This window comes from Coffea arabica, chromosome 2e, assembly GCF_036785885.1.
Source record: "Coffea arabica cultivar ET-39 chromosome 2e, Coffea Arabica ET-39 HiFi, whole genome shotgun sequence".
Classification (NCBI taxonomy): domain Eukaryota; kingdom Viridiplantae; phylum Streptophyta; class Magnoliopsida; order Gentianales; family Rubiaceae; genus Coffea; species Coffea arabica.
Genome location: NC_092313.1, coordinates 62,208,079 through 62,220,053, shown reverse-complemented (window position 1 = coordinate 62,220,053; position 11,975 = coordinate 62,208,079). Strand labels below are relative to the sequence as shown.

The 11,975-nt window shown below is 37.4% G+C and overlaps 1 protein-coding gene across 1 annotated transcript; it reads right to left on the bottom strand.

Moving 5' to 3' along the window:
• Positions 1 to 2,060: 2,060 nt before the first annotated feature.
• LOC113729267 (putative F-box protein At1g67623) lies at positions 2,061 to 3,113 on the bottom strand. Its single transcript, XM_027253585.1, has 3 exons — positions 2,989 to 3,113; positions 2,727 to 2,889; positions 2,061 to 2,468 (listed from the first exon to the last, which is right to left on the bottom strand). Exons 1-3 carry the CDS (start codon positions 3,111 to 3,113, stop codon positions 2,061 to 2,063), a joined length of 696 nt encoding a protein of 231 aa, XP_027109386.1.
• Positions 3,114 to 11,975: the final 8,862 nt, after the last annotated feature.

Here is an 11,975-nt window from a genome sequence, read left to right as displayed (position 1 = left end):
CAGAGGTGTGGGATTTCTTCCACATCCAACCACCATCTTCAGCTTTGAATGCCAGCTTTTTGAAGTATGATACTCCCATTTTTTAGGCGTAAAAACCTTTGTCAACATGGTCAGCCAAGAATGGCACATTAAAGCGCCTAAAGAGCCTAGTCAGCAACATACCAAAAGGGAGATGTGTTCTCTTATTCCCCCTGCTCTTAATCTTCCTAATCCTGTTGAGCATTGTTGCAATGATCAAATTGCCTATGTTGACGGGTTATTTGTGTAATATATGCCACAATATAACTCTTTCTAATGCACTAACGGAAGTGATACTTCCGACTTTAGGTACAATGTTATGCGTTATTATCAGATGTAACAGCCGTGGCAACACTTTCATATACGGCGCCTAAAACTTATTCTTTTTGCCCATGTTCATAACTCTGTCACCATTTAGCCTAATCTCTCCAAGAAATTCTAGGTCATTGTACCCCTTCACAGTAACCTTATCTACATTCTTTGCGCTAATCCGTTTATAGTCAACAGTGTATCCACTGTCAACCAACCCAAACTCTGAACACAAAACCTCAGCAGACAATTTCATGTGTACATTCCTAACCACTGAACGTAGAACAGACTTCTGCTTATTTGCCCTACAGTTAGCATAGAATTCCCTAACCATTGCATCATAGCACTTGTTATTATTTCCCAGCAAATTTAACAAATTTTGGGCATTAAGATATTCCGTGATATCGATACACTCACCAGCGAGAGCTTCTACGTCGACCCACATGCCTGCATACACTGGAAGACTCATACAGGCCTCCATTTTACTGCCTATGCTTGCTTCGGGATGCGATTCAATTGTTGAGTACGTTGAGCAACTGAGGAAGCGAACGCGATAAATTCGATTTATTTGGACCTTGCCGCCTAAAACTCTTCGAACTGCTCCAAATTTCAGAAGGGGGAAAAGTTTAAACCGAAGCTTTTCAGCGCGTTTACACAACAACGGAGCTTTTGATGGGTTTAACAGGAGAAACGATGAGAAGTTCAACAAAGACAAATTTTTTGTAGGATAATTGATCAGGCGGGGACGGGCGTGGAGGGGAGGCAAATCCGATTTCGTCAAATGAAAATCAACCCGATTCGGTATTCCAGCGTGTATTCCGAAGCGGGTTATGCGGAAGCCAAATTACAAGGGGTTATATTACAATCTATTCATAATAACAAATGTAATTATGTATTTATATAATTTATTAATATTATATACACATACATTATAAGGGATACTTTCAGAAACCTCCCCTAAATTAGCTTATGAAAAAAATCAGAAAATGGATAATTTATGGACGATAGCCAAAAAGAGCTGGCGTTTTATTCAAGAACTTGTTTATTTTCATTTAATCTCATAAATAAATTTGTTTACGTAATTTGATTTTATTGTAAAGAAAAGTCATAAACAGCTGGTCTTTTATTGTAAATCGAGTTTATTTTTAATTTATCCAATAAATAAATTTAGTTATGAAAAAAAGGGTACTCTGTTGTTGCCTGGAGGAAAGCCATAAAGAGTTCAGAAACATTAACGTAAATCGATTTTATTTTTATTTTACCCCATAAAAAAAATTATTTATGGAAAAATAGGTACTCTATTCTTATAATGGAGGAAACCCATAAAGAGTTGGTCAATTAACGTAAATCGATTTTATTTTTATTTTACCTGATACAAAAATTTTATTATGGAAAAATGGGTACTCTGTTCTTATAATGGAGGAAAGCCATAAAGAGCTGGTCAATTAACGTAAATCGATTTTATTGTACTTTTACCCGATAAAAAAATAATTTATGAAAAAACGGGTACTTTGTTTTTATAATGGAGGAAAGCCATAAAGAGTTGAGCTTTTACGAGAAAGTGATACTTTACAGAACATAAAAGGGCCAAGATAAGCTATTTAGCTTTTCATACCAGTAATATTAAGAGAGTAAGAAGTAGCGGTCAATTCAGTGAAAAAACATAATTAATTTGTACACGATGGTGACAAATTTGTGCAGTAAAAGGAATTCTGAACATTCAATCTTATACACTAACGATAAGGTAGGGCAGCACAAATTGCTCCAATTTCTTCATCGCAAGCGCAGCCTTCACATGTACTCTCCTCCACGTCATCGGCATCCATAGGCCATGAAGATGTTTTCCTCTCGTGTGTCATGGCACAACAAATGGGCGTTGGGTTTAGAAACACAGGATTCTTGACCCATATCATCCTCAGCAGCGCTCGCAAATTGTCACGACAAAGTTTCACTCCCCCTTGCAGAATTCTGGATTTCTTCAACCCGCTCAGCAGTCGCATACCTTTGTGCTTTAACTCGTCTCCACCAACAAATATGTAAATTATTCCCAACGCATATGCAGCATCGGCATGACCTGAATTGGCAGCTTCTTCCAGGCATTCCAATGCTGAGTCCTCATGCTTGTTCGAAAAATAATCAACCTAAGCAGTGCAAGGTTGATATTACACTCTTGCGTAAAAGTGATTGAAATAGTAACAAAAAAGTCAAAAAGTCCAGGCGGACCAGTGGCAGCGGGACAAGAATTATTTAGTCATGACCAAAGCTGCAGGGGACTTGTTGTATATATCTTTTAGGGGTAAAGTGTGCAGACCAAAATCACAATGAAGTTCAAATGAAAGAGATGATGTGAATTTAGTCTAGAAATTTTCAAGCAAACGGGACATCGGCCCGATGCTTACCACTCCTTTTCGACACAAGGCTTCTGGATTTTTGCTTTCGCTACACTTCTTCAAGAATCTCGACACTTTGTCATTTTTTTGCCATGAAACGATTTCAAACTTGTCGAGTGACACCCGGTGGTAAATGTTGTCTGCGTCCGAAACTTCATAAAACAACTTACAGCTGCAAAATAAGAGAAATGATCCATTAAACTCAAACGAAAAGCACATGTCAAACAAGAATACGCCTCTTCCTGTTTGTATCATCAATAGCATAACGAACTATAGTTTTGCTCGAAAAAGATCAGTGGATGAAGAAGATGCGACACGTGCAAGCACCTCGGATAGCACCTCGGTCGAAAGGGAGAGGATGGAGGTTGTTGAATTCCGTTTTTGTTCGTTGGCCATGTCCGGTTAACTTCTTTTACTGCCAACAATTGAGTGAATCCGTCAAAGCCCCAAGAATGGAGTAAACTTCAAACAACACCTACTTCCTAATAAAATCCAATAATGATTGATTAGGTGTAATATCCCCAATTTCTAGGAGACCGACTAACCGTAGCGATAAACAAACAGAAATGGGAAAGTGGCGACTTCTCCTGCAAACGACGCAACATTCTGTCATCAAAAAACAATCATCCGAAACAATTTTACAAACCGACTAACGTATCTGTCAATACGGTTAATTCATCCGAACCGTAACAATACACCGATAGCAAGGGAACATGAACAGTCATGAAGTACACGTACATCGTAAATTGACCGACGTTCATCGCAGAGCAAAGGAGCTTCCACAGTGATAAACAGGGAGGCTTAGTTCGTACCTGTAATGGGTCGTCAACCAGCTTGTAGAAGTCGCTAGCATAGATTTGGTAGACAGGTCCGGCGGGGTAAATGGCAACCAAAAGGTCACGTCCGATGCATATACTCCCGCCAAACTGACTCCTCGTATGCTATCACGGATATCCGAACTGGAACCCATTAATTGAGAAGAGGCATAAAGAGCTGGTGTTTATTCGCCAAGTGAGGTAAATAGCATAAAGAGCTGTTGTTTATCCTCTGTAAGGGTTTTCTCTATTATAATATGCTTATGTATTATTTTTTGTTATAAACTAATTAAATGAAATACTATAATTCAATTGAAATATGAGAGAAAATGAGTAGACGATTGTACCTGTAATGGATTGTAACTTCTATACATAATATAGCAATATTTCATGAATTAATCCTCTTGGGAATACAAAGGGACATCCACACTTTTAGTTGTTTCATAACCTTTTTTATTTAATGTAACTTTCACATATTTGATTTATGTTACACAGAAAACATACTAGGTTTCCTTTTGGCTGCTATTAAACCCTTTTTCCCTATAAAGAGCTGGTATGTTTCCAGTAAAAAATTCGATACAAAACGTACTACAAAACATGCCAGTTTTCCATTAAGAGCTGGTATAGTATGCGTTGTTTGTTCAATTTTTTCTAAACCGTCATATTTTTAATTTATGTTAAATAAAAACCATACTAGGTCTGTCTTGGCCGGTATTTGCTGATGTAAAGAGCTAGTATGTTGCCCATAAAAAGTTGGTACAAAACATACTAGTTTTTCTTGGGACGCTATTTAACCAAATTTTTCCTATACAGAGCCGGTATGTTTCCCATAAAAAGCCGGTACAATACACACTCGCAAGAACTGTCAATTTCCCACAAAGAGCTAGTATGTTATGCGCTATTTCTTTTTCTTTTTTTAACTTTAACATACTAAATTTATGTATTTTTACATAAATTTAACTTTCAGAAATTGGCGCCAGATTACTTCTTCTATTGCCGCCTAGGAGTAACAATTTTTTAATCACCTTCATTAGGTATTAAACTTCTGTTATTCTAGTTAAATGTAATAACCAACCACCAGATACATTTGTCAATTAGTTAACGTAAGTAAAATTTAAAAGGTGATATACTAATATTTTTACGAAAGAAAAACTAATAGGTTTTGTATTTAACATAAATTAAATACGTCAAAGTTAAAAAAAAAATGTGATTGCCCAGTAATATATCCGTTTTGTATAGGTTTCCTCTATTACGAGTTTCTTCCATTTAATTAGTTTAATTAGTTACTTATTTTATGTTAAATAGATAACCTACTAGTTGACTTAAAATTTATGAAAATCGGCATTTTTCCTGCCACATCTGGTGCTTACAATTTTTTGTATTGTACTTATAACCCCTCAACTCTAGTAATCATTCTAATAATTTATTCTTCTTTCAATCTTCTACCAATACAAGGACCAAAGGGGCATCCATGGAATAAAAATACCTTCTCACAGATGAAAATAATATTGTAATCAGATTTGGACTGCATTGTTACAAAAAAACTCAAAAGTAAGGGAGGTTAGTGAAATTTTAAGAAGCTCAGGGGATGCCAGTGAAAGTGTCAGAAATCTCAGGAGAGGTTTGTGAGATTATTCATATTTATTGTATTCGTTCCGAAACATCAACTAAATAAGCAAACAAATGTGTTGACTACTGTTGGGGAAAACCTATTCCCTCCAACCCCCAAATTCTTGTTAAAGGCGTTGTCCGTGGACACCGTGGGAGCGTCGTGTCCTTGTGTTTGGCAGGGATAAAGTTATCAGGTGTACCGGAGGAGATTAACCTTTGCGAATGGCTTCTTCGTCTTCAGCCGGGTCGGCTAATAGCATGGTCTGGCCTACATTATATTGCAATTGTGGTCGAAGCTGTGCGGTTCGTGTTGTCTGGATGTCTGAAGCAAACAGGGGGCGCCACTACTATTGCTGCGCTAATGCCCTGGTAAGTTCTTCGGTATAACTGTTCCGAACAAATATTTCGAATTGCTAAGATAGTTGTATTGCAGAGGCCCTGTCGAATGTTCATTGGTTGGTGTAATGAGTTTGCACGAGCAACGGGGTTTGAAGTTCCCGATCCCGCCCCGTCAAGTACCGCCCCCGTCACCAATACACCCGCGGCCGAGGTGTCTGCCATCATAGATGAACTGAGAAGCATGCAAAGGAACATGACGATCCTTAACATTGATGTGGTAGCTGTGGTGGCGGTAGTCCTTGTTCTGGTTCTGAAACCGTGAATTAATGTGTTGGCGTTGATTGCATTCCCTCCAAACCCCCCCTGTACAGTACTGGACTATGGTGTCCATAAGGATAGAATGGGCATTTAGGCTCGTTTAAAGGCTCTTGTATTTTTGGTTGCTACTGCTGTGGCATTGCCTTTTGTCCATCCGTTGTCAACCGGTGATTGCCGCATGTGCGACTGAGTTGGCCCAACCGGCGGAGTGTTACTGTGTAAATGATGATTTTGCGTTATATGACATACTAGGTTTCCGTATTTGATTTTTGTTTACATTGTGCATTATGTGATTTTTAGAAATGCCTGTTCCCTTTGTCCCCCGAAATATGTGTGCGGATGAGGTACTAGGGATCGTTGATTGATCGATGAACGTCATTAGTCACTGCATTGACAACTGTTGCGTTGTTAAATATGAACTTCAGCTTAGCCAGCCAACTGAACAACCTGAAACTTACGTACAACCAATTGGGATGTGGCACAGCATTGTTAGGTTTATCACAGTGAAATTTGTGGAGTTGAACGACGAAACAAGTTCTTACTTATATATTTGGATTTAAGTACCTCCGCTTACATATCCGACAAACGGTGCACTCCTAATTTTCAGGCCTTGCATATTGTCATCCCCTAACCCCTACCCTTCATACGCTTACAATCAAAACCATGCATGGTACGCCCAAAAACAGCAAGGGCCATGAACAAAAAACCGCCCACCATTCAAATATGATGTTGAAAAAAAAAATTTAAAAGCACACTGCTGTACCTGCGAACGTTCACTCGAAACGCTCCACAATAAGACCAAACATAGGGTTTTAGGAGGCAACCATGGTAGCTACCCTGAGAAAGTTGCGGTATTTTTTGCGCCGCACAGTGAGGAGAAGGCTATCAATAGCATCTCTGTCTTCAAACGTGATCTCTACAGCTGATGGATTCCAGCAAATGGTTGCGGTGTGAAGGTTGTCCGCAATGGCAACGTTGCGTGTCATACTGGCGGGATACCGCTGTTCAGCCAGAAACCGTGTTACAGACCAATCTTCAAAATTGGCACCAAAGAGGATCCACACGTCGGTATGGAGCAGTGGTTTTAGACCGAGAAAATATGCAACAAATTCCTCCTTGCCCACAAACCAGGCATTGTAGGTCATGATGTAAAACGCCTTCAGGTTCTGCATAAGGGGGAGTGGACGACGGCGCCACTTGACCAGCGACCGGAATACTTCCTCGTTCGCAATGGGGTTGCGAACGGGGATGCAAGACACCAACATCGACTGCGGAAACTCCGCTCTGGGAAACCTATCTAACCGAACCAACGCTTCCTCAACTATCCACTTCACTCCAATGTGGTGAAGTGGTAAGACCTCATTTTGAAAGTAGCCGACCATGCCTCCGTTGTTGAGGACATGTATTTCAGGAAGTCGGCCAAGTGCCATGAGTCAGTCTGGAAAAGGATTATGTTACGAGGAGACTGGTCGGTTCAGGGGTTAGAACATACAGAACGAAGCGAATCTTTCGTCTAGTTACATGTTACAGGTGGTAAAGAAAGATGCGAAACTTATAGAACGTGGTTGTATGAAGCTGAAGCGGCATGCAATAGCGAAGGCTGTTGTGCGAAACCAATGCGGGGGTGAATGGGCATGCAAGGAAGAAGTTTAGTTGTGTGAAACTTTTATAGGAGGAGATATGGATGACGGAGCTGAGTTTAAATGGAGGAGCTTGCAGTGCATCGACTGAGTGGTTAAGAACAGTTTGGCCTCTATAATGATTCCTTTTCCGGACTACGGTTAACGAACCTAAGTTAGGTTAGTGCGATAATAAGTCACAGTTGGCACTGCATCTAAATTTTTATTTGGGAAAAATAGAAGAACCAAATCGCATGCATATTTCTGAATTGCACTACTCCGCTATAGAAGACCAGCTGTGGACGGGTTCACTAGGAATATGAGAACAGAGTACCCATTTGACGTAGACAGACATGTTTTTACGAATACAATAATAACAATGATTTTTTCAAAAAAATACCAGCCTTTTATGTGTTTCCGCCATTACAACAACAGGGTACTCATTTTCCCTTCTACAAAAACATTTGGTCGAATAACAATGCAACCGTTTTCGAAGAAAATAGCAGCTGTTTACGGCATTCCTCCATTACAACAAAAGAGTACCCATTGTTCCATACACAACTTAATTTAAGGGATAAAATACAAATAAAAACATTTTTTGAATAAAACACCAGATATTTTCTGCCTATCCTCCGTTCTAAGATGACGGTACTCATTTTCCCATTAACGGCTTCAGTTCCTCCTTTGGCTGAAACAATAATAAATCCATTTTGGTAGACAAGAACAACCTTTCCTACCCCTATTTGCTTGGAACAAGTTTGTAGCTCGCTTATTACAATAAACGAATTAAAGACGGTTAAACAAAATGGACTTTGTGGCTTTCATGTTGCACAAGTAATACCACAGTGCACATTTTAGCAGAGTACCACTAACCAAATTATGTATTTGAATTATAAAGTAACCCTTGTCCACTTCAACTTACGCTTTTCTTGGGTTTGCTCCATTGTAATCGGAGTACCCATTTTTAGGGATCAAAGCGAATTTGCTTGAATTCGGAGTATCGTCTCTCCAAAATAATTTGAAAAGGTTAAAACACCAGCTCTTTAAGTATTTCCTCCTTCATGACCTTTGACTACCCGTTTTCCCAAATCGCGTTATGAAGTTGGGATGACATAAAATGCCAGGCAGTTCTCGCATAAAACACCGGCCATACTTGGCTTTCCTCCATTCAAGTCAACAAATACGTTTCCTAATCTAGGTCGAATGGGGCATGCAAGAGAGATTTTTTTATCATTAGTAAGAATACATTTGTATCACTTACTGTATCTTTTGCTCTCTATGTTGGATGGGAGCCTACGGGAGCGGTTGTACGAGTTAGTGGGTTAATAAGACCCAACTAGGTTCAACAACTGGTGTAAGGCACACCAGTTATATTTTTTAAGGCGGTAGAAAATTTGGCTCTGGTGATCATACGAGTCACATGGCTTACAGGGAGCACATGTTAGAGAGCAAATTTGGCTCGGTTGGGGTGTAATTCCCCAAGATGACAAGACTGGCGCCAGTCTTGCTTATAGGAGAAGCCTTCACAAAGTTGTACGGTTGGCAGATAAAGAACGGTCATACGTCAATGATGGCCCACTTTTAACTGTGAATTCCAATGTGAGATTTCACTACTATCGTTTTTCAATGACTACTGAGCATGGCCCTTCACATATGCTTTGGGGCGCAACACTGGCGGTCCCAATCGCGTATGGCGAAAGAACGAAACCATGTTCCCGCCTTGAAATTTAGTCCAATATTTACCGGCCATATGCACTGTGCAACACATCAGCAAATTCACAGTTTTCTTTACATTTGATAAACTTAAGTGTTAGTAATTCACAATTCGCGGCTTGTGAAGATTAGCGAAAGAATTAAAGAGTTGGGTTCAGTAAATGGATTGTTCATTTTATTTGTTTGCAAGGGTAGAATAAGCGATGTTGTTCATTTTATTTTGCCATGGTCCCCAACGAGTTGATTGCGTAAATTGAAATTTACAAATTCGGCTGCTGAATCATCCAAAAAAAAGTTTCATTATGCTCCTTAATTATCCAACAATTATTCCATAATTTGTCCCCAAACTTATGCGTAGTTCGACACAGTAGTATTTTGACACGTCCTAGGCCCGTGATTGTATTGAAAATGAAAATAATATTTTTACATCTTTTTATATTGTGGTACAGAATAATAAATAAAATATATATACATGTGTATATATGTATATATATACAGAAAATTTGAAATAAGTGATGCATGACATGCTAAAAAAAATGTAATGTATAATGATTTACATAACAGAAGGATTGTTAAATACAGTGAATGAGAGGGTTAGGTTGGTTGGGAAGATTAGAAATAGTTTTTAAAAAATGTAGCGATATCCGACAAATTATATTAAGAAATACCCATGTACCAGTACTTGCACTATTATAAAAATTTTTAACTAATTTGATCATTGCATTTCTTGACAAACAAGTGTAAGTGGTAGGGGTGGCAATTCCTGACACGATCCGAAAACACGACACGAATCTAATACGAAATTAATGGGTTTGGGTTGAGATTTCGGGAATTCGGGTCAGAATCGGGTCGAACCCGATGAACCCGAAAAGAAAACAGGTCAATTTCGGGTCAACCCGTGGTGACCCGATATGACCTGTTTACGAATTACAACTAATTTAATAAACATAAAAATTATTTTATCTAACTAAACTAAATCATTCTTTTTTTCCAAAGGCATTAATTATTTAATCCTAAATGAATTTACTTTTATGCTGTTTTAATTTATTTTATATTTGGTTTGAGATAAAACACTTTTATGGTGTTTAATTTATTTTAGATTTGGTTTGAAATTATTTATTTAAATTTTTATTACTTGATGATGTTAATAATTTTGTGAAAAATTGATTTTATTAGAAATTACAGTGATAAATTAATAAATTAAAATTAAGTTTCGGGTCATTTCGGGTCGACCCGCCAACTCGAAATTTTCGGGTTCGTGTCAGGTACCCTGACCCGTTTCGGGTTCGGGTCAGCAGGTTCTTTGTTATATCTAGGTCTCAACCCGACCCGCCAACCCAGACCCGACCCTATTGCCACCCCTAGTAAGTGGTATGTCGTGGCCATAAAATTGTTGACTGCGAATATTTATGGTAGCAATTCCGATAAATCTGAACACAAATTTAAAAAAAATGGTGTTGTTTACTGATATGTTCGGATGAGTTTTCAAAAATGTGAAAATGCATCTTTATTTCCTTCTTCGTTTATCTGTTCCCTATCTATCAGACGCCTCCTAGTACTTTCATATCTTATATCATGGTACAACTCTCTCTAAATATGCGAAGTTGGTATGAAGTTGACAAGTGGAAGGATAAATAATAGGAAAGCATTGTCAAACTTATTAGCAACAGAAAAAACTTAGCTGTTAATATTTTATGAAGTTAACTTAATAATCTTAAGTAAAAGAGCAAGTTTAACTAGCAAATAAAAGGGAAATAATGTCATGCATTTAAAAGATCAACAAACATGGCAGTATTAAAATCCAAAGTAGTGCGTACAATAGTGTGATAAAACTTTAGTTTGGTATGGAAAGAATATAAAAAAGGTACCATTAGAGAACATTCTAGATCAGTACAGAGAGATTATACACTCCACATTAAAAAAAGTAACATTATACTTTAAGAGAAAGATTCATAATCTTCTGCTTTTAATGTCTCTTTTTGGTATATACTATTTGATATTTTTTTTGTCATTTTTTGCGTCTTGATCAGCAACCTTTACTTATTGCTTTTCTCACCTATTTCTTCTTCATCTGACTTTCTTTTTTGCCCAAAAGAGGTATGTGATGCTGTGAATATTTTTCCCCAAATCTAAAGAAACAATTTTTTAGTGTTTTATTTTTTATTTATTCTGAAACTACTTTTTGATATTTTTATTTTTGGAAAAATAATAAACTAAGGTCGGCAACAAGACGAGTGGTGATTACATGAACAATTTTTAGGCTAACAATGAAAGAATTGTAACTACTTTTCGCTCATAAAATAAATAGCACCATTATGTAGATTACCAACCCTTTTTTATTTTTTTTTTAAATTGTTATTTGATAATAGGGTGATAATACTACAATAGAGGACAAAAAAATCTAATAAATGAAAATCGAAGGTAAACGATGATCAGGAAGAAAAAAATGATGCTTATTAAATTAAAAATTAATCAGAATCTCTTAATTTATGGATAGGTAATTATATTTTAATTTATATAAAGTTTATTAATTGTGAAAAATGCTTAGAAAATGGATAAGGTGGATGACGTGTAAAATAATTGTTAGGGCTAGCAATTTAGAATTTGAAGATAATATTTTATATCTCTTCATTCAACATTTTGAATGACTAGCTTGTATCCATGATAGGTAGTTAATTTTCATGGTTTTAATTTTAACAAATGATAGCTTGGAAATAAAAAAAGTGCAAAATTAGATTTCAGAATCTTTTACTTAAACTGGTTCTATATGACTTACTCTTATCCTTTTCTATTGCCCATAATGATAGATAATGTAATTACAGTTTGAGCTGATTGTTAGGCAT